Genomic DNA, 23,315 nt, shown 5'->3' on the forward strand with positions numbered 1-23,315 from the left:
TCAGGCCTCAGCTCTTTTGGGAGGTGTTGGAACATCCCGAAGCCGGCTGCCAGCTTTCTCTTTCATTACACTGCAGTCATGATGTAGCACAGAAACCACGCAGAGCAGTGGTAAGAGCCATTTAGAGATCCTCCATGTCAACATGACCTGCAGCCCTGCCCCACATTATTATTCTGTTTGTCAAACCATTTACACACCTGCTGGGAGCTGGAAGAACACACTACTGCAGGTACAGACTGACGGAAACCTGAGCATGTAAAGTACACAAGCGAGCACGCAAACGCACAAAGGCACATGTGGGCGAACACACAACAATGGCATCAGACGCACAAAAGCCAGGTGCATCTCCTTATGATTTATACAATGGAGAACACGCAAAGGCAATGAATAACAATCTTCAACAAACAGAGAATGAAAATAGAACAAAAACAGGATGTATGCAGCTGAAATACATATGGCATATTGTTTTTTACCGCAGAGGCAGAAATTACAGGTTGTATTTTGGGAGCTGATTGGAGTCTGAAGGGCAGAGTGTGGTTTTATGCTATAGCTCGGTTGTGAAGCAGCACACAGTGGTAATGTAGGGTAAGAGGCTTGTGGCTCAGCTGTGGTCTGCATACCGTCAGGACAGTAAACAACAGAGACTCTATGGTCACCCTGTGTGCCCTTCTGCCATTTGATCCTCGGAACCAGCCAATGACAGACGTCAGTGTTTTGTTCGGCCTCCGACTTTTATAATTATGGTCAACAATTCCTCTGAACTAAATGACAAATATATCTTGCCTTCCCTCACCTATAACCATTTCCTGACACCCAGGACAACATAGTCTTCCAACACCGTCACATACAGTAGGGCTGCCACAAAAATGATTGATGTGATTGCTTGGTGATCAGTTTTCAGTACTGCAAAGGTGTGATTAGCTTCAGGCACAAAATCTAGGCCTGTTAATTGTCAGATCCGAATACAGATTATATTTAGCCATGTAAGCAGCATCACCCCAGGAATGTTGGTCAGTCAGAACACCACTTTGGTTCAGACTGAAATATCTGACCGACTATTGGATGGGTTGGGCACAAATGTTCTGCAAGCATGCATGGTCAGTTTTTTTTTTTTTCTCTCGATGGTTTTCCTTATCCGAATCGTGCGACAGAGGCTGTCGTAGTCAGGACAGATTGTCAAGCCCCTTGAGGCATTTTTTTGCTATAAAAATAAAATCAATATGACTTAACTTAATTTTATCAGCTACCCCTGAATAGATTGTTCTGAAATAGGGTTGCCCAGAGGAAAAGTCCTTGGAAAGTGTTTAGGAGGTGCCTGGAACCTTCTGTCTATCACAGACTAACTTCAACCACTCAGATCAACAAACCGAACAAACTTAAATGACATTATTTGCTCTTCTTTCAATGAAGACATACTCCCCAATTCTGACATACAGTAACTAATGCTATCGTAGCATCTACTCTAAACTCTTAAAGAGCTGCCTTGTTTTTTTTTGAACGAACAGTTTCTATCTTCACAGCAAAACCATGTCTCCAGTAGTTCATGAAAGGACGCTGATTGGTCCGAGTGGTTCGGCCAAGACTAATAGTAGACCACACGTTGGAGCCTAAATGTACCATGAACACACTCGTCTATCACACCTTGCATGACTTGCATACTGTAGGTAATTGAAAAGGAGTGGCCATGGACACATTTCCCATATCATCCCTCGTACACTTCAGCATGTTTAGTTGTCCACGGAGGAGCGCTTTGTGCTCTTACTGGTCATAGGACACATAATAGAAGTTGTCACACTTGATGTGAACTACAAACTCAATTCTTGCGACCAACGTTTTTGTTGAAACATCATTGGGCCTCCACTGTGACAAAACTACACCAGATAAAGCAAGAAACTGTCACGCTGTTCAACACTCATTTGGTTACTGAAAATCAGAGTCTCTTGGGTTGGAGCATTCTCAGCAGATATGGTTTAGTCCGATAAGATAAGGAAGGATGGTTGCCAGTTAAAAGAAGAAATACTTGGTAAAGATGGGAAAGAACGAAAAATATGCTTGACATGGACTGACATGGATAGTAAGTTGATAATGTCTCCACATTGCATGCTTTGTTTGGCCATCCATCAACCCCATGCGTCTACATAAAGGGCATTGCATTGCTAATAAAACGACACAATTTTTAAATTAGTTTTACATTTTCAAAGTTTTAAGTTTTAAATATTAGAGTCGTAGTTCACTTTGTCACTTGACATTCTTGTCAGATAAAGGTTCAAAATAAGTTGATTTATGCATTTGAAGTATACAGTAGATATACTGTGACTAAAGATGTTTGACCTGCTCTCCTTCGCTTACCAGTGCTGCTTTTGTTCTGTGCAATAGTTTCAGGCTTCACAGACGCCATGAAATATGTGTCAGTTTGTCAAACATGAAGAGTGACAGGCACATTTTTCTGTTTTGAATTTCAATACTTCTCATTCTTCACTGCCTTGCCTTGATTTAAAGGTCATGTTGTTTATCTAATACAACATGCACCTGTGATTCTTTTGGAGGCCTTTGATGAGTGAGGAGATTTGCACACACACACACACACACACACACACACACACACACACACACACACACGCATTTATGGATTACTTCATGCTGGTTGAGTGAACAGTGATGCAAGCCACAAATGTTTTTTCATAGTGCTGAGTGAGGTCTTTGCATCAGACCAGAAGAAGCCTTGGCCAATTTTTAAATAAATAAAGACCTTGAACCTCTGGTCTGAAATATTCATCATTAAAATCACACAAGAGTTACTAAACTGCGTCTACCACTGTTCTACACCGAGGGAGATGAGCCAGCTTAATGCCAGCTCTTTCATACTCCATTGCTGATCGTGTCGACATGTTTGAATGTTGCCTTTCATTAAAAGAAATACAGTATTTAGATGGTGGTGGCGGCGGATGGAAAGGCACTGAATGTTTTGGGGGATGGCGGGGAGAGGAGACTGCTGTGTTTGTCCCTCCATCTTCTCTTGTCAGCACCGTCGCTGTCATCGCCTTTCATGGAAACTATTTTGGTCTCTGGTTTTACATCTCTATCTTAGTGAAAGGAAACTAATACAGTATATAAAACCCCATCACCCCATGTTGTTGTGATCTTGTGTCAGTGTGTTTAATGTCTAATGCACACAGAGCTAAAGCTTCAGCTCCGGGGGAGGGATTACCAAGAGCTCAAACTCACACTCAGATCACAGGGAGACTCGAGCAGGGGGCAAGAGCAAGCAAACAAAAATAAAGTGGTTAAATATTTAGTCAACACACACATACGTGGAACAAGGTCATTGCAGTCAATCAAATTTAGGGCTAGAAGCAAACATTGATGTTGTTCAGAAGACAAGATAAAATGTTGAAACAGAAAATGTGTTAAATGGTCAAGTCTAATGTCTACTGAATATAACTGCGTCACATGAAAATCGGCATTTTAATCTTTAAAAAAAATCCACTACAGGACGTGCTTCTTATCAGGCTTATTATGCAACAGTCTCCTCTTTTAATAACAGTGAACAGAAGATAAAATAATTAAACTGAATACTCAAATTTCTTTTTTACAAAACACAATTTGCATATAAATACAGTATAAATAAATCATAGTCTCTGGCTACTCTCAAGTTAAGTGAAAGTTAATTTTGTTGCATCATTAATTATTTATTTATTATATATTTAGTAACTGGTTTGGTACAGAGCCTTGACCCTTTTAAGGGAAGGTTCGCTGTATAAGCATATGGCTTTTTGACCTCCTCTCTATTTTTTGTATGTCTTTGAATGCTATTTCGTGTATGTGCTAAAATGAAAGAAAATCCAGTCATGCGCATTTGTGCAAATGTCACTCTTGTCTGAGTAGATACTAGGTACGTTACAGATGTCTGTCTGTATAAAAACTGTTCGAATGACAGACTGCAGGGCAGTAGACTGGTTAATAAAGCCTGTTGTAGACCAAATGAGCTCAGAGGTGTCCGATTTCCTGATTCTGCTTCATAATGAAGCTTGCTGATGAGGAAACGGATTGCGATGAATGACTTGGAGACATCCTGTCAGTAGTGAGTGCACTTCGACAGTGAGAAACTGAGATGACTGAGCACATAATGTACAGAAGTTAGACTAAAAACAACCAGCGTGTTGACTGAGGGTCAGGTTAGAGTACTTAAAATGAAATATGACCCCTTCTGGACATGTTTCCACAGAATTTTGCCGTATTTCCTAAATTGTCTTAATAATTGAATGCGATGAGTTTTAGAGTGTTCCAGTAATTAGATCTTTCAGTGGTTTAAAAACAGAAGGATAAAAAGCCACTTAATCTTCTTTATCTCCATCTTTGGCTATTATCTATCAAACTAAAAAAGCTCAATCTGAATAACTGACGACTGCAGGATTCATAAACATACAGATTCATGAGAATTAAGTTATATTTGGAACGTCACATTAATAAGAGCGTACCATTCTACTAATCCTCATGACTAAATGTCATCAGATCATCTAAGATGCATCAGAGTTTGAGACAGTGACACATGCAGCCGAAACTTTGTGCCAGAGATGAATGATCGGAGGAGGAATGAGACCGTAAAAGACAAATCAATCGGATCAATAGGAGCAAAGAGAGAAAGGCTTTCTGATACCGTCTTACCCAAGATCATCCTGGATCCTTCCACTGTCAACTTCTCTGTCCACGTTATCTTCTCGCTCGACTCTTCACGCTCTCTCGATCTTCTACTGACGTGACTCAAGACTCAACGTGGAAAAGACGTCCAGCATCACAACCTTCACTTTGCATCCCTATGATGAGTCTCTTCTGCTCGCCTCGTCCACATGAGATGCTTCCCCTTCAGATCTCGACACACGTCTCATTCAGCCAGCTGTTGCCGGAGGAGGAGCACAGCAGCAGCCCTGACCGCAACACAACATGCACTCAGTCTGCTGCAAAGGAAGCCTGTAATTTATTCACTATTATATATTCTCTCCAGCAGGAGGGACACCAGAGAATACAGCTGAGATGGAGCCCTGCCTCACTGGAGGAACCTCTGCACCACAGCATGCCTCGCTCTCCCTCCCTCCCTCTCTCTCATATTTTGGGGTTGGGTATAACCTAAAGGCACCTTGCATTCCCGAGCTGTGATTGGCTGGAGGCTCTGCCAATGAGAGCAGCCGGTGCTGAGCGTTTTCTTGGGGTGTTTGAATCAGGAGGCAGAGTGATAATGCTGCTGTCAATTCTGCTCTCCCTTTCCCTCTGTCACCCTTTTCCTGCTGTTTACTATTGACGATTTTTTTTCTTGCCCGTTGTCTCACTCCATCCTCTTCCTCATGCTTCACACCGACACCATCAGAAACATGTCTTGAGTATGTTAACGTCTGCCTTCACAACATCATAGGCTACATATTTGCTCTATGTTTTTTAAATGCTGAGGCCGAGTTCACACTGTAGTTTCCGTTCCAGACAAACTGTGTGCACAGAACAAAAAGCAAAAAGACAGAGACTGGCAGCTCAAGAGCCTCGATGAAGCGTCAGAGGGAGGGGAGGAGAGATTGAGGTTAACACAAACTGACTGGGGATGAAAGGGTGAGGTGAGGAAATGTGGAAGACGTGTTGGAACAGCAGGATGCAGGAGGACGCTGACAGCTGTTTGACAGGCACAGAGTGCTGAATGAGCTCAAAAACCAAGCTCACTGCACGCACGTCTTCACCGACATTTGACAGAATAATGTATAAAAAGAGGAACGCTGTGCTAATGTGTATTCAAGATGTCATCAAACTCCCACAAGATGAGGCAGCACTGTCGCCGCATGACCTCCAGCTTTGTGCAAAATGAAGTGATCCATTTCTATGTAATGTAACAGTCATCAAAATAAAACATACAGTAAATCTACCTGTCTGTGTTCAAGCATGTGTGAACCCAGGATAAGGTGTGTGGGTGTGTGTGTGTGTGTGTGTATGTGTGTGTGTGTGTGTGTGTGTGCGTGTGTGTGTGTGTGTGTGTGTGTGTGTGTGTGTGTGTGTGTGTGTGTGTGTGTGTGTGTGAGATAAGGTTTCCTCATTAGTTGAGTCGGGCTGAATAATGCAAGTAGGTGTATTGTGATGGCCAATGGGCCAGGTGCTAATGTGGCTGTCTGAGGTTGAAGGGGCAGACACAGCATGACTTTAATGGATGTCACCATGGGAAACTGAAACCGGACCACTGGACTCGGGTAACACACCATCCTGCATGTGTGTGTGAATGTGTGTGTCTCTGAGGGGATGTATAGTAAGGCTTTAAATTGCTCATTTGTTAAAACGCTTTGCTAGTTCTCAGAGAAAGAACTGTCTGTTAGGGTTGAAAGAAGTAATTGCCTAGTTGAAAAAATACAGTACATGTAATTATGGCCTTGAAAGAATGAGCTCAAATATAGACAAAAGCAGACGACATGCAGGAGTCAGCAACTACGTCTGTCATTGTCCATCAAAATATCAGACAATGAGGACTAACTGTCCCTTTGAAACTTGCTTATAAAAGTAGAAATGAAAATTTTGCAGAGAGAATCTGTTTTAGAAATATGGACTTAGTCTTAGTCTATATGGACTTAGTCTTAGTCTTAGTAGAACTTTTCCGTAAAGTAATTTAACACAGTACGCTAATTCTGTGCCATGCTCTCTGGTGAGCAGCATAACTGTGTTCTGCTGGAGCAAAACACAGTAAGTACACAGCATATACAGTGGAGGTGGAATTGAAAGAGTTACATCCCTCTTGTCGAACAAAAATATACTTTAATTTTGCATTAAATTTGCGATTTTCTCTCAATTGATCAGTTGTTTTATCTATAAAATGTCAGAAAATGTGTGCTCCAAAACCCAAAATTACATCCTCAAATGCCTTGTTTTTTCCCACAACCCAAAGATATTTAGTCATAGAGCATAGAGGAGTAAAGTAACTATAAAATGTTTACATTTAGAGGATGCGTTCGCACAAACCGAAACCTTTCACCTTCTGCAGATGGAAGTCAGGTGAAGTTTTATAGTCCACAAAACATTTCTGAAGCTTCGCGGCAAAACAGTGTTACAGCATTCTCCTAAACAATTGAAGTAGATGGGGACTTGTTTTAAAATGTAAAAGACAACTGGAAAAAAATGGCTCCATACAGTCTGACCCATAAATGGACATTATTTACACACTTTTAAAGGCTGAAATCTTCATGGTAGCTGCTAAACTGAAAGCACTCCGTCTGAAGTGGGTGCACAAGCTCCACCGCAGCTTGAAGGTGTAAATTATGTCTTTTCAAAACAATTTTGAATCTCAGGGCTTCCAGAGATTTGGATCACAGCGGAACAGCTGTTTTTTACCCCATCCCCATCTACTTCAGTTGTTTAGGAGAATGGTGCAACACTGTTTTGCTGTGAAGCTCCAGAAATGTTTTGTGGATTACAAAACTTCACTCATCTTTCTTTTGGCATGGGAGTGAGTAGATAAAGACTGATTTTTCAGTTTGAGGTGAATTTATCCTTTAAGACATTAGAATCAGATTATTTTTACTTTTTTTTAAAAAGTCTCTCAAAGCGATCAATGCATCATCACAATTGGCAATTGACTAAATAGTTGACGATTAATCGTTGCATCTCTAGATGTAATGATTACAGTTTTCATCAAGGTTGTAAGTGTGTGTGTGTTTGTGTGCGTGTGTGAGTGCGTGTATGTGTGTGCATGTGGCGTGTGACCTCCACCTTCCTATCATTCTCTCATGCCGCCCCAGGAGGCCATAACTGTGTGACAGGCTTGTTGAGCTCTAATTTTAGCCGCGATCGTTAGTGAGTGAGTCCTGAGGAGTCTCGCCAACGTTTAATGAGGTCTTCATTTGATGTGTGACACTGATGAAACGGCCTTACGTGTGTTAAATCAGCCACTTACAGGTTAATGATGAAGATGAAAGAGGTGAAGAGGTGAAAGAAACAAACGAAAAAGTTTTCTAACATTACTTTTTACTGTTTTCTGTCCCGCATCAGCACACAATCAGTTCATTTGAAATACTTCTTGAGAAAACCGTAACAATATTGTAATTCAGTGTTGAGGTTTTTTAAATGGTTAAGCTGGTTCTGCTTTTGCTGCTTTGTGTTCAGAGAGTCCAGTTGCGGACTGTAGCTGGATCCAAACCAAACACACTAACTAAAAAGCAGTCAGCTGTGTTTGGCTGTAAATGTATTTGGTGTAACATGACAGGGCGTGTTTCTGAGTGGGGTCAGTGCAGGGCGGCTGTTCACTGCACCTCAGATGTTAAAATAGGTGTTGCTAGAATGGACACTGGGAACGGACTATACATAAATATACACACACAAATACACGCGTTGACTAAACACATGTCTGCGTGCAGCGAAGGTGCATTAGTAGTTCACAGGCACATGTGCTGTACATAACAGTGTGATTTGTTGGGGACTGGTGATCGTTAGTGTGCAGCTAAAACTGTTTTTTACGACATATTTTTTATGTGAGTATTTCCAAGTATCTATTGTCTAAGAACACACTTTTCGTATTGGTAATCGTCTCTTTGAGACACATGTATACATATTTTAGTACGTTGTATTTATGTATACACAAAGCAGGAAATATTTTTTTTTTAAAAAACAAGTTATAAAATAATTAAACTTAATTCAAAACTGCAATCGTAGGCCATATGAAAAATGTCTGTGAAAGTTTATACTTGACTTAGGAAACAGCAGTTAACTCAAGGTCCACTTACTGTCTTTTTCCAGAGTTCTCAACCACATCTGAGACAGGGGTTACAATCACCTCCAGATTCAACCACTTCTTATCATGTGACTGCAGCTCCATACTCGGATCACATGATAACAACTCTAGTAGCTCTGTCTACTGAAGAAGACCACGAGAGCAGCTTAAAGCTCCAGGAAAATCCAGGAAGTGGATTTTGAATTAAGATCATGTTTACAGGCAGCCATTTATCCATATTAATGTTTGATTAAAGTCACAGATGACTTGATCCTGACGTCTGACGAATTCCTTTTCGAATTTACTTCATTTGCTTGAGTTTTTTAAATTTCAAGATATGCAAATCGTGCCCCGCTTCTGTTATGACAGTTTAAGCGGACTCTGCTCAATAATTTAAGTCTTGCAATACGAGGAGTACCAGCACACTGGAATCGAAGATCTCCTTGTACCGCATTTTTATTGATTTTTTATGTTTCCCACTGTTTCCCATCTTACAAAACAGAAAACTTCCCTGCACTGTATCACACATTGCTCATTATTTCTCATGCGTCTGCCAAACTCTTCTCTCCTGCTGTGATTGCTGATGAAGGAATAATTTGGTCAGGAAGGTCCTGAAGTATCCTGACAGTGCCCTCTTTATTTAAGCCAAAGCTCGCTCTTTTTCTCTCTTTCCCCTGTCCTTCATTCCTTTCCTGCATCATACCCATGATGTGTGTGAAAGGTCGGTGGCCGGTCCAGGTCTGAGTGCAAAGTCTTGTCTGACACTGAGTCCTGACGTTTCATCAAAGAGAGAAGCTATCAAAGCCTCATGTAAGACTGTCACTCGATCTTTATTTCTGCTCTGAATATTGTAATAATGAGGAGATCCTGGCTTATCCGCCCCTCGGTTCATTTTAAGATGATCAAAGGAGGAATGCTCAGAGTTGTGGGTGGTTTGACATTGTTCAGTAGACGGCGATGATCTTACCTGAGCCCCACATTGGTCACCTCTGTTCTTCACGAGGAAATGAATCCAGATTCTTTGTCCAGTAGAGAGTCCAAAGGTCAGTGTGTCAGCCAGCATAAAGTAATGACAGACGTCCTCTTTGAGTGGAAGAGATAAAGGTAAGCTCACGTTACTGTGAAGAGATAAATAAAGTAGCACGGAGCGACGGACCTCGCACCAGTCAGCCGGAGAGTGGAGGGGGAAATGCTCGGCACAGGCAGCCACATACCCTCACTGTAGCTGCATCAAACAGCAGGCGGCTTGATGTTCAGCGTCTTCATCTTCCTCACAGTATCTTCCTCTCTCTCTTTATCCGGCTCTTTTCAGATTGCTTCAAATCCCTCTATGTGTTTCTCTGTAATTCTCTCTGTGTTTTCCCTTCATGCCGTCACCTCTTTCTCTGGGAGCGAAGGAAACAAGTGCACAAGATTCCAGAGGCTAATTCTGCTTCTTAGGACGGGGAACCTAATATGTGAGGACAACTGTGGAAGGAGGGAGATACAGGCAGAGAGAGCATGTGTGAGGGAAAGGAGGGGGAGGGCAGTGAGGAGGGGGACCCAGCGACGGATGGCAGATCAGAGGAAACGGGGATTGGAGTGTGTGTGTTGTTGATGAAGAAGAGGAGGATGGCAAGTCGTTGAAACTTAAGAGACATGAAGGAAAGGAAGAAAATGTTGACATGGGGAAGCAAAGGGAAATATGATTGGCAGATGAAACAGATGGCTTACAGACAGATATGTTGAGTCATTTTTTTTTTTTTAATTTCTTTGATTTGGAAAATGGGTTCCCACACAAATCACTCTGCCCGACAGGTTTCTGTCTCAGTCTGTGGCTCTAAAAATAAAAGACAACATGTGCATCACACAACTACTGGATTACGTGCACATTTGTGAGTTGACAGCCAGATTAAGGAAATAGTCCTATAATTTGCACTTCAGTGAATCTGAATTATGTGTCAATCTTTCTGCTGTGGCAGGTGTACAGTTTTCTTCTTACCATCTTTTGTCGTTTTGATTCTGTAAATGCTTCAGAAAGTCAAAATGTGAAGTTAATAACAAGTGGTCCTTTTAAACAAAGGTTTGAGGGAAAAAAACTTTTTTTGCATTGCAGTAAAGTGGATTCATGTTACAAATAAGTCTGCAAGTATGGAACTTGAGTTATTCAGGTGCTCTAAAAATCCAAGTCCACTGACGTTTATCAAGATATGATGGTATTTATGTATATACCCTGAAACAATTGCCAACTATACTATGCTGTGGTAGCTAACCCTTTGATTTCTCTGTTTAAGGCAATATAGACTGAATTACTTTGACATCTGTGACTTCTGTGACGTCGACAACTTCCGGGTAGACGACTGGTAGTTGATTTGCATTTCGAAGATATGTTAAGACTTGTTCATTTCTGTTGCCACTTTCAGGCGTAACTGTAACGTTTAAAAATATATAGTAAAGCACAATGCTACAACCAATCTGATGTTTATGTTGTGCTTATATGATGCACTGTGTTGCTTTGCCAGTTTTTTTTATATCTACCCAACGCAATGTCTGCTAGTTATGGGTAAAACTCAATCTCTAATTTTTTTTGTCCGTGGCCCAATGGGTAAATTGGGTCTTCAACCTAATGTTAATGAAAATGTTGTGATTATTGAGATGAAAGCTTCAAGCACGAATGTTAGATGAATGAGGTGTATTCACTTTGAAATAACATTATGAAAAACATAGGAAGTTACTGCAAACAAATATTGTGATTGGCTCCATAGAATTTGTGTTTGATTTTTGCAAAAGGTGATAAATACTTTGGTTTGTGAGATGATTCATTTGCTTAATCCTCCAGCACACAGACATTTCCATCTGGTTTATTATAGCTTTTTCACTAAAAATAGCTGCCTGAAGCTGGAAACACCGCTGATGAGAGCAGTGAGAGCCAATCAAAACAGTAAAGCCAGGCTGTAAAACCAAATCGATGGGCTGAAAGACACTAAAATTCTCCAGAACACAGTCATTTCATTAACCAGGCGATCAAACAGATTTTTACACTTAGGTTAATTTAGGAACACACTTCAATCAAGCGCTCTAATCTGGTTATAGTAATTGGAGTATATTGTGAATAAAGATGTGCTGATTGTCTCAGTCGCGCTGTATATTCCCAACCCTTTTTATCCACCTCAGCAGCTGTCTGAGGATGAGGGCCTCCTGGTGCAGTTTCCCACAGTGCAAAGCATCACACATCAGGAGGCAACCTTCGCAGCAGGTGGCCTTCTTTAAAATGCTGATCCACCGCAAAAGTCCAAAACACCCTCAGCCTCTCAGTCACCCGTTTCGCGGCTCAGTTTGTCATCCGATGAAACAACTCAAGTGAAGTGCTGGAATAGCTGGGATGATGAAATTAAATGTGGATGGCTGTGAGATGAACACGGTCGCACAAAATGAACTAACATGATCCAGTTGGACTCCTGCGTCCTAGCATGTCGATTCCACGCCGCTGCCAGTTAAGGTGTAAATTCAGATCGGATGTCATAAATGTGCTTGCAAGCGTCGTTTCAGACAGGGAGGAGAGTATTAGGTGGAGGAGCAGGAGGCGAGGCCTGAGGTGAGACTGACGCATGGCGCAATGTCGAGTAAATGTCAGTCTAATTCTGATATGCTAAAAGGCTCCACTGTGCCTCGTGCATTGCAACTCAACTACAGAATATGGTGGATAAATGTGGGGTTAAGTACAGGCTATCAAAGCTATATGGACAGTTTAATGACATTCAGAGTGTGAAGTGCTCTTGTGTAAATGAGATGAGGCTGTTTAGAAAAACCAAGTGTTTAATGTGAGCAGTAAAAAGCAGTAATGGCTCCGGCCTGTCAGGCTTGGCAGGATCCTGCTGTGACTTTTGAGGAAGAGATGCCTGTGTAAACTCATACTCTAGTTTAATTTGAGGCAGACACCTTCACTTTTATTTCATTTACATAATATGGAAACACACAAACACAACACCTTCTGGCAGCATGCCGTGTAGGGGTTAGGTTATGGGACAGTGGGGAAGGACATCAAACTGGAGCAGTAAGCACATTTCACCAGAGGGATACAGTTACACACACACAGACACCTCCTCCTCCCCCTCAGGGTCGCTCTTCTCTATCGAAACATTTCTCTCTCTGACTCTCTCTGCAATAAATTTTTTTACAAGACTGCTCATCATAACATCCAACAGAGTAATGCAGGACATTACATTCCTCTCTCTGATCTATGTGTGGCCCATCGATGTCTACGTACGTCTTCATTCTCATTGACACGTGGAGCTGTTTGGACTGACGTCACAACTCATTCAACCAGCAAATTGAACGACTGTTTTTTATGGTTCTCTGTTCACGTACTTTTTTTTGCAGAGGTTGGCTTTTGTCTCAGACAATTAATAGCTTATAAGTAATAGGACACCGTATATATATTGAAGCAGGGAATTTCTGTCCTCAGACGGAGGACAAGGCCAGCTGCTTCAGAAGATCATTAACTGGTTCAATGAGACATTCAAAATTACGGACATCCATTAAGAATATGGTCGACAAATTGGTGTGTGTAATAATTAAGATACAAGAAAAAAAAGAGCTGTTTTCCTGAATTGTTTATTAAAGATATTTATGTGTTATTATCGTACACGTTTTGTTGCTAAAAAGGGCTGGATCGTTGATTTTTTGGCCCTCAAAAAAACATATGTAAACATGCAAGCACTATCTTAATGTCGCTGATTGAGTGGAGCTGATTTTACCTTCTTTATATACTTCTAGGCAGGTTAATCTTTAACAATCATTTTGCTTCAGCACACAATCTTTTGTCTTGTGTAAAATCTTACTTTCCAAAGTGACTATAGCGGTCTGTCTATAGATGATTTGTGGAGTAAAAAGTACGATATTTCTTTCTAAAATGCAGTGATGTAGAAGTAAGTTGCAAAAAACGGAGATACTCAGGTGAAGTTCAAGTACCTGAAATGTATACTTGAATGCAGTACTTGATTAAATGCACTTCAAGCACTGTACTTGCCCATCTGTTTTATTCTCTTTACATTTGGTATTAGATAATGAATATTGAGCTGAACTGAACTGAACTGTCTCATGTTAAAGCAACATTATGTAACTATTAAAGAAATTCTGGAGAAAGATAGTTGATTGTTGAGTCGTCAAATACAAACGTTTTGGCTGAATGGTTCAGGTCCGATGCCAAAGATCCAATTTGGTATTAGATTTTGATTGTTATTTGATGATCTGGGCATGAGACTAGTATACCCCACCACTCACCCAATATTAACTTGGATCAACTCCAGCCCCCGCGGTCCTGGATAAGTGATGATGGATGATTGGATGGATGGAAAGAGGGTCAAAAGTCAACTGTCTTTCTGGAGAAAAGTTACACAACCTTGCTTGAATTGCCAATTGTGGTAAGACTAAAACGTTGCATTTTTGATCATCTTTGTACTGACAGAGTGCAGAAATGTAATAAGTGCTTATTATACAATTATACAATTAGTAAAATGTTGTGGTGATCCTGGATTCAACAATAATACCTATCCACATTAAACCATTAAACGCATCATTTGTCTCATTATCTTTAACGGCGTTATCACATGAAATCAAAGAGAATTTGATCAGACAACTACGTTTAACCAAAAATAGAGTTTCACTTCAGATTGTGCCAGTTGTGTCGTTTTCCTACAATGTTTTTGGCTCCTTTTTACCCCGGTGTGCCAGCGGTCCTGGAGAGCTCTGTCTGTTTTTGTTCTATTTTTCCGCCTCAAGGATAAAAGCACCGACCACATCCCTCTTCCTTATTAGCCCTTGCTCTTCGGTGCCGCCTTTGAAGATTTAATCAGTCAGATTTCCTTGATTAATCCTTTTTCATGTCCTTTCACGGTAAATAATTACAGAGTTTGATATGATCGCTGGCTGGATAGAGAGGACAGCATGCAGATTTCTGATAGAGCCGACTCCCCAGGTACCTTCATTAGCCTGATTATTCTGATCCAAACACTCTCCACCAACCAGTTTACATGTAAATAGGTTAATTCTATTCCCGCTTCTGACTCACTTCTGCCGGCACGCAGATGTGTTTAACAGACTAGATCTCACAGAATGTTTTCTGTTTTATTTAGTCTACACATTGTGCTGCACAATATTACGGTACAATATATAATTTTCACACTACAAGGACTGTTTCAGCAGACTGACAGATGACTGGATTTCAGTCCCTCATCAACTGCAGAGAAGCCAAACAGTGAAGATCATGTCTCTCTTTTCCCCTTACAGTATCTCCAGAAGGCCCCAGTCAGACTTCACAGTTACTGCAGGTTATCTAACGGTGACACCTAGTGGCCCAACGCTCATCTCTCAACCAACAAATGATTTCATGTCAGCAACAAACTTTCACCACCTGATGGCAGTGCAGCGCTGCTCTCCACATTTATAGAGCCAGCACTCACAAATATGTCTCATAACAGCAAAAACACTCCTCAAACTCAGAGCAGGATGCTACTTTTTCCTGACCTTTATTTGAATTAAGATTATTTTATTCATGCCTGAGTGAGCTGTTGGCACCATCAGATGCTTTGTTGTTGAGTGTACAATGGCTGCATGCTGTTGTGCAGCAGAGGAGATGAGGAGCTGCTGCCCCGACTGCCCCTCTCCTCTCAGGATTAGTGAGTTAATGCAACCATTCAGACACTGAGCTCTGATCAGCTGCTTAATACTGTTTTATCCCAAATAACACAACCATGCACTCACAATGAGTGCACTCACATACCACACACGAATAAATATACATATATAAATCCAACATATTCACTGTAATAGTCGACTTGCAGATAATGTTCTACCCCGACCAAGTTTAATACCGAGAAAGAAAATGGTCATGTTTTATTTTATAGGCTCATCATTTCTGTGGACATTTCCCAATCTGTTAAACAAGATAAAAGGAAAATAGAAATTTCCTTGAAAGAACTGTTACATTTAAACCCAAGTAATAATTCACTGCTTTTTTATTTACAATTTGAAAGTAAATTTATGTTGCGTTGTTTGCGTGATTATAGACAAAGCTCACATTTTTGTGTGCTCAGTTTACCTGTGCACTGACTAATACACATGCAATCAAATATGTGGATTTGAAGCAATTGAAATCTGTCTCCTTTCCTTTTTTTTGTACCAAATTCTCCCCATGAAACTGAAGGAAATGATTCTAGAAAATTGTAGACCTTTAAAAAAGAAAGACATTATCAAAATGTCCCTTTAACATTTAAAGGGATCTGCCTCATTAAGATTAAAAATCTTCTACACAAGTGTCCTGGTCGAAATAGCAGTCGCACATGAGACTTATAGCACCTCTGCTGCCAATATAGGCTCATCTGGATCACAGTCACAGTCAAGGGGGTCAAGGGGGTGAGGGTGAGTGCAGCCCCTCATTTATCTTGGGTGCAAAAGTGCCCTTTTCAGATGGAGAATCTTTTGTCCCCCTAAAACATTGGTCTATCAACTGTCTATAATCCATCATGTGGATAAATAAGGAATACCCACATATCCAGTGTCACATGTCCAGTCTGAGGATAGTCTGTGTCTTCAAAGAGCAGAGAGATGCCCTGTTTTGTTATTCATCCAGCCCCTTTAAAGTTAGTCCCTGGTTTCCCTGTTAGTCGTGCAGATGCACCACACACATACAGAGAGAGAGAGGCTTATACTAATCCTTGCGAAAACAAAGTGATATATTTCTCCCAGCGCAGGTCAAGCGTGGGATGTTCATCAGCATGTTTATCAGGATTATGAGCATTTCATCCATAATATAACCTCTAACATCATACTTACCAAACACTCGCTGTTCTCAGCTGAAAGAAGCTGTGAACATTGTGCAGAAATACACCGGGAGATGAGTTGGCCAGCCAAAAGATGGTACAACTGACTCTTTGCGACCGTTCCCACCAGTGGGCCCTGACCCGGTGTGACCCTGTGACCCCTCTAACTGACCTCTCAGTGGGTGGCCCTCACACTGAGCAGCCTGGACCATGAATCAACACAAGTGGCTGCTCTTAGATCAGATCTTTGTTATTTTATGTCTTTGTCTTCACCACTCTGATAGTACATTTGCAGGCTGATGTTTTTCTACTCAGTCAGTTGCTCTTTTTATTGTAATTTTCTCTTCTTCACCTGTTGGCAGTTAATGTTTTCCTTATCATTTTATTTGTCAGAGTCACTCCAGGCTCTCAATCTAAAAAAAGAAGAAAGTCAGGTATCTCCAACCCTATAAATCTTGATTTAGGTATTAAAAATGTGTATGTTCTTGAATGTCTGTGTGTGTATGTGAAAGGTCAAAGGTTTAAATAACAGACATGTGTTTATTACAGGGTTAAATTGTGATCTGAGCGAATGTCAGGACAAGATTATGCCATCCCAGTGTCAGTGAAGAAGAAAGTCTGCGTGGCCGGGCGGCCATGTTAATCATAAATCTTTATCTTACAATCCTGCCTCGCACATCCGCCCCTTTCATTAAATGACGGCCAAAGGATTAGTGCAGCTAAACCGCAGAGATCTGGGGAGAAAAATGAGAAACAAAGTAGGAGGTAAACAGGATGGTGATGCTGAATTGTTGATGTCGTATGAGACAAAAAGATGTAGAATATCTATCTATCTATCCATCTATCTATCTATCTATCTATCTATCTATCTATCTATCTGATAAAAAGTAAACACATAATCCAAGAGTGAAGTGATTTTTTTAATATTTTAATGACATCAAAATTTCCAAAAGAGACAAAAAAAATTGAAAAGAAAAAGGAAAAATACAATGTCAACAATGTTAACCTGAGAATTACATTTTTGCTTCTTCAGCTTGAGCCCTCACTCACATCCCTTTGATTTTTCTTCCAGTTTTCTAAAAATCAAAACATCTTCCTTCTGTAGACAAAAACTTCAGATCAGCTACATCAGCTACTAGCCAGGATATCTATGCTTCGAGTGCAAAACATGAAATACTGTAATTAGAAAAGTGAACACAAAAGAAATAAAAGAGATAAACTATCAGTCTACGTAGCAAACAAAGAGAAGCCTCGACCACAAATATATACAGAAGGAAAACCAGACACACATCAGAACAAAGTTCATATACACTGTATTAAATTAGAGAATAAATAGAAATACTTTTAATTTATGTAGAACATCTGACGTCATCAAAGCTAAATTAGAAGTGCTTACATCACAGTAACAGGACATCTGGTCAGCATGGCCAAAGCAACAGTTCCTGTTGCTAAATCATTTGGTAATCCGTTTTTCTAAGAACATGTATCGGTCAAGTATTTTCTAATTTTAACAATGTTCTGCAGTGCTAGTCTAAGTGCACCACACATGTAAACAAACCATTTTTAGTCTACAGTTCCTCTACTAGCAGACAGTCTCCTGGAAGTCCAGGAGACGTCAGCGTCAGTTCATTAAGACGATCAGTCAGGTTGTATCGACGGTTGAAGCAGAATCGAGCCTCCTGATTGGTCTTAGTCTCTGTAGACAGAGGCTATCTGTCGGGGGGGCATGTGCGGCGGATGGTAGGAGTCATACGGCCCCTCTAAGTGTACGTCATAGCCGGTCTGAGTCTGATACAGGCCCTGCTCCACAGGGGAGGGGGAGTAGTGGTGTGGGGGTGGGTAGTGGCCTGTAGGCTCCTGTTTGGGCACCAGGTTGCTGCTGATGCTCAGTGGTGGTGTAGGGGGACCATCGTACGGAGGCGTCCCCACACCGCCAGCATTGTACTCATTTGGGGAGTGATTCTCGTACACTCCCCCTTTCATCGCCCTCAGGTGAAGCAGGTGAGCGGAGTCAAAAGTGCCATACGGTGGACTCGGCAGGCCGGGAGAGGAGTAGCTCACCATGCCACCGAGAGGAGTGGGTGCAGCCCGGACTCTGTGTCTGTCCTCAGGCCTCATCCCAGCGCCAGCAGTTGGCCCCAGCTGCAAGCAGCCGGCCACCAGGTTGGAGGTGGGCTGTGAGAGGCCCTTACACAGCGTCTCCATGAAACCCCTGCTCTCCGTGGACATACCTCCCTCCAGGGCCTCGGACAGAGCGCAGATGTAGTTGCGGGCCAGCCGTAACGTCTCGATCTTGGACAGTTTCTGTGTCTTGGAGTGACAGGGCATGATGCTGCGCAGGTTCTCCAGTGCGTCGTTCAGGCCGTGCATACGCGAGCGCTCCCTGGCGTTGGCCTTCACACGCCTGGCACGGAATCGCTCCTGCCGGGCCTTGGTCATCCGCTTTTTCTTGGGCCCCCTTCGTTTGGACTCATTCTCGTCCTCCTGTCCCTCCTCCTCATCCTCCTCGTCTTCCTCTGCATCCTCACTCCCCATCTCCCGGTCCTGTTGGTTCATTCCACCTGCTCTGTAGTGATGCGATGAGACTGACGCATCTCCATCAGGTGAGCTTATGTCTCCATCCATCCACTGCAGAGGGCTGACCACCTCCTCTCCCTCGCCTTGTCTCACATACGGCTTGATCATCATAGTACTCTGGAAACAAGAGAACATTTTTGTCAAGCACATGTGCTGTGGGGCAGATTACTGTTACTGTACTACTATATTACTGCAAATACAATTACATTACATTACATTATTATAATCAGGGGCTGCCCAAACTTCTTGCCTTCGAGCACCACAATTAAAACTTAAGGGTGGGCCGGGGGGCAAAAGAAAAAACCCCGACTTTGGGCAGCACTGCTCTAAATGAATGGTTGTAAACTTCTATCCATAGACTGTGAGCATTTTCCAGGTTTTCATTGCAAACAAAGAAACTTTAAGCAAGATCAAGCACAGATTTTTAGGTATTTGTACTTCACTTATATGACTAAACTACTTATAGGAAAATAATTGTATAATAAAATAATAGCTGCGTGTAATTATACAGTAGGATTACGTTAACGACAGATTTAAGAATTGGTAGTTTCTCTTCCCTGGCTTGATATGAAAGTCTTGTTAATGATAATGAATTATTACAAGGCAAAGGATCAGCACTTTCTCTTCAGCTGTGGGGACATTGAGGTCAAGTCCTCTTTGTATTCGTTTAGGATTTTTAGCAACCTTCACATTCTATTATTAAAATGTGCATTTTGGTGGAAATTTTGACTGAATGTGTTTCGATTTGTTTACTTTTAGGCCATTAAGACGGCAATTACGCCTTCATGAAAGCAACAAAAGTGTACAGGTAATACAGTTTATCAGTAAACTGAATACAATTGGAAAAATACAGTCAGATTTTTCAGAGGAAGTAAAGGGGGGCATGAGGGGGACTCGTGACTCATTGGTATTTAAAAGAAATCTTGTCTGCGGCCCTGTAAAGGATGTAACCTGGAGCCAGTGAGTTAATGATCATAATTATAATAAAAACTACTTTGTACACCGTGACCGTCAGCAGTCCTCAAACCAATCTGACGGTTTCAGCACCGGACAGCTCCCTCCTGTCCGCAGCCACAGGTGTTGCTCATTGAAACAATAACGCGCAGGGATGAGAAAACCCGAACCAGAACTCCATGATAAGTGATGACTGTCTGGAGTTGTCATATGTGCATTATCTGTTTGTATTCCCCCTCTCTCCCCCTCACTCGGGGTAATCCCGGTCAACTCGTGAACTGGTAATGCCCCGGGCCGGCGAGATAAAGTCACCGACAGGACTTCAATCTGGGGCATGGAAGGATTTGCTCCGTGGATGAAGCGACGACCATCGGATTAAATGAAAGATCGACATCCTGAGATCAGTGGCTGTCGACTCAGATTGAATTGAAGTCAGACATTTACCAACGCAGAAAATATTAATGTCTGGCCACAAAGTGCGGGCTGCAGCGGATATTTGCTAAATGTCGACTTAAGCATGAAAAATAAACCTTTTATGTTTTTTCTCTATTAGATATTTTAATTTCTTGTTGATTATGGGTGTTTTAACCGGATTTAAAAAGCGGCAGGGTTGTGCCAAAATGCAAGTTTGTCAAAAACTGTAAAGTAAATAACAAATAAACTGAACTACAATGTAAAAAAAATAAGAATAAAAACCAAGAGTTGTTTGCCTGATTAGCGCAGATATGCGCAAAAATCAGACCTTGTACCTGCCTCAGGCTCCATAAATCACTGTTTAAACCCTGTCAGAGACATACCCGTGCTGATGTGTCCCGGGACCTCCTCAGGAAGTTTGGCAGATGATACGTCTCTCTTCAGTTCTGGTCTCTCAGTCCACTGTCACACTGTGGCCGTGTTCCGTGCCGTGCCGTCCCACAGAGTCTCAGCGTGGGTCACTCTGCGGGAGCTCTGGGTTTTAACCTCCACGTCAAAGCTCCTCCCCCTCCCGCGCGTGGCCGGCCCGTGGCTGTGTGTGTGTGTGTGTGTGTGTGTGTGTGTGTGTGTGTGATGTGTATAAGCTCAGTGAAACACTGCAGACAAACAGGAGAGGCCCACCGGCCTTTGTTGCTCTGCGAGGGCGGCCGCCAAATCCGCAGCACGTTTGCATTGAACGGAGGAGAGACGCGCTCAGTCGGCTGAGCCTAACTGTATGTGACAGCTTGAAGTTGCATGTGAGCAGGTGTTTGCTCCATCCCCTCTTCCAGCCATCCATCCCTCCGCACTGCGGAGACAGGCTGCTGAACAAGTTCAGTTCACCCAGGAGGCAGCTCTGACCAGACGGGGTAAGTTTGGTCACATGAGGTGTGCAGTTCCAGCATCAGCAGTCGTCTCTGGGACTCATTAATGGGCCCCTCTCTCTGCAGTGTGTAGGTCCTGGACTCAGCATCTTCAACCACCTCAACCCATACTGGATGTCCTGGCAGGGCTCGCTCACATCCTCACATCCACACTTATGCGCTGCTGCACTTTCAAATTGTTTTATTGTATTTGATTCCATGTATTCTTTTTTTATTATTATTATTTAATGGGTTTTTTTGTATTATTATTCAGTCTGTTTTTTGTTTTTTTCAACTGTATTCATTCTGTTATTTATTCATCTTTAGTTGAATCTTATCTTTAATATTATTAAGAAGTGAGTTTTCCATCTCATTTGGCATAATCTGTGGCATGCTATCCCTATTTTTATATAAAGCACTTGATGTATCTCTTGTATGAAAGGGCCTGTACAAATAAAGTTTATTATTATTATTATTATGTTCCATTAATTATGTGACATTTTCCACACCACAGTCTAAAATATCCTCCCTTACAAGTAGAAGTTCTGCATTCAAAAGTACTGTAAAGTACTCATTATGCTTATGCGCACTTTCATAATGTTATATTATTAGGGATTATTACTGATTATTACTGATTACTGATATCATAGATGCATTAACATGTAAGCAGCATTTAAAGGTGCACTAAAGCATTTTGGAGACAGATGGCTGAATGTCTGAGTCTCATTTCCGGGTTTTCACATACGAACACGTTTCATTCCCATGCAGACCACTTTGGTTTGGTGGTTCGCCAACCCAAAGTGTCAGTCATTGATGACCAAACCACAGAACGGCTTAAACAAATGGCAAACTAGTCAAACTGCTTCTGTGCTCAAGCCATTGCAATAGGTGTCTCCAGGTCCACATTTTGCCATGATGACACACAGACTCACAAGGTGACCAACCGATGTGTTTGTAGAGTGTTGGCTTTTTACTGTGACATTGTGCATAAACCTCAGTTGATGGTTTTAAAATGTGCAAAGTATTCTCATGTTTCAGAGCGGTTTAATGAAGACAACACTTTGAGGATGACCCGTCACGATAACATTGCTCTAAGAATGATAAGTGACTAAAGGGACACATGGAACTAAAGATATTTGTGTCTGAAACAGACTAATTTCTGCTTTTAGTAAGATCATCATGTCCTTCTTAGTTTACCTGGTAAATCACAACCAAAATCGTGTGACAGTGGGGCAGATTTGCCTATTAAATAAAAAAACAATAAACTTAATTCAAGTTGTAAATTGGACTATGCATGCTCAAAAGATCGTAATGCACACCCTCATTGTTTTATTTAAAGACAGTGGTCATTCAGATTACTAGAATGAAACCATTTTATTTTATTCCAGGTGAGAGTACCACAAATAAAAAGTCATAATCTGTCCCTGAATCACACAAATGTTCTGTGACAAAGAAGTGAACAACAACAGGATATCTTCTTCTGAGCGGGGAGCAGAGAGGCAGAGGACATGCAGGATGTAGAAACAGAGCACCACATGCTCCAGCAGAGATGCTCGAGGTAGGTTACAAGGTAATCTGCACACCCAAACTCTCATTCCCCGGTCACTCCCAGGCCGACCACCTTCCCCACTGCTCCTCCCCCCCTGGGTCTCTGCCTTTTTCTATTCCACACCTGCAGCCTGAAATGGGAATAGCAGAGCCGGGTCATCCCCAGAGTGGAAGTAGCAGGGGAATATGATAGCTGAGGCCTTGTGTCCCCAATGCGCTCACTCTGAACTGTTTATGATACTAAAACAAATTTGAATTTATGTTGTATCTTGTTTTTGAGGCATGCGTTGCATCTTAACTTGCTAAATACAACTTTTGTTATGACAAAACTGGCCTTTTTATATGTTCCTTTATCATTTTTATTTCCAGTTTGACCCACTTACTGTATATCATCCA

The 23,315-nt window shown here is 41.7% G+C and overlaps 2 protein-coding genes across 3 annotated transcripts in view; both read right to left on the reverse strand.

Annotated features, from left to right (window-relative positions):
- Positions 1–10,229, reverse strand: part of LOC311254365 (zinc finger protein 385A-like) — a 32,879-nt gene extending 22,650 nt beyond the window's left edge. Inside the window, exon 1 of one of the 2 annotated variants that reach the window (XM_084348090.1) lies at positions 9,693–10,229. In XM_084348090.1, the coding sequence (XP_084204216.1) occupies positions 9,693–9,705 (13 nt within the window). In that variant the 5' untranslated portion in view covers positions 9,706–10,229. Of the gene's footprint in view, positions 1–4,665; positions 5,863–9,692 lie in introns of those variants that run through there. The other variant, XM_084348091.1, reaches the window with a different exon arrangement.
- A 7,213-nt stretch (positions 10,230–17,442) lies between these two features.
- Positions 17,443–20,939, reverse strand: LOC311254375 (neurogenic differentiation factor 4-like). The gene is made up of 2 exons (XM_084348101.1): positions 20,853–20,939; positions 17,443–19,218 (listed from the first exon to the last, which is right to left on the reverse strand). The coding sequence occupies exon 2, from the start codon at positions 19,210–19,212 to the stop codon at positions 18,214–18,216; it is 999 nt and encodes a 332-aa protein (XP_084204227.1). The 5' UTR covers positions 19,213–19,218; positions 20,853–20,939; the 3' UTR covers positions 17,443–18,213.
- Between the last annotated feature and the right edge of the window lie 2,376 nt (positions 20,940–23,315).

Source organism: Pagrus pagrus (assembly GCF_965226575.1).
Source record: "Pagrus pagrus genome assembly, chromosome: 3".
In the NCBI taxonomy this organism is placed as follows: domain Eukaryota; kingdom Metazoa; phylum Chordata; class Actinopteri; order Spariformes; family Sparidae; genus Pagrus; species Pagrus pagrus.

Excerpts from the sequence above, each read along its gene's own strand:
- LOC311254375 (XM_084348101.1), bottom strand. The coding sequence starts at position 19,212 with ATGATGATCAAGCCGTATGTGAGACAAGGCGAGGGAGAGGAGGTGGTC.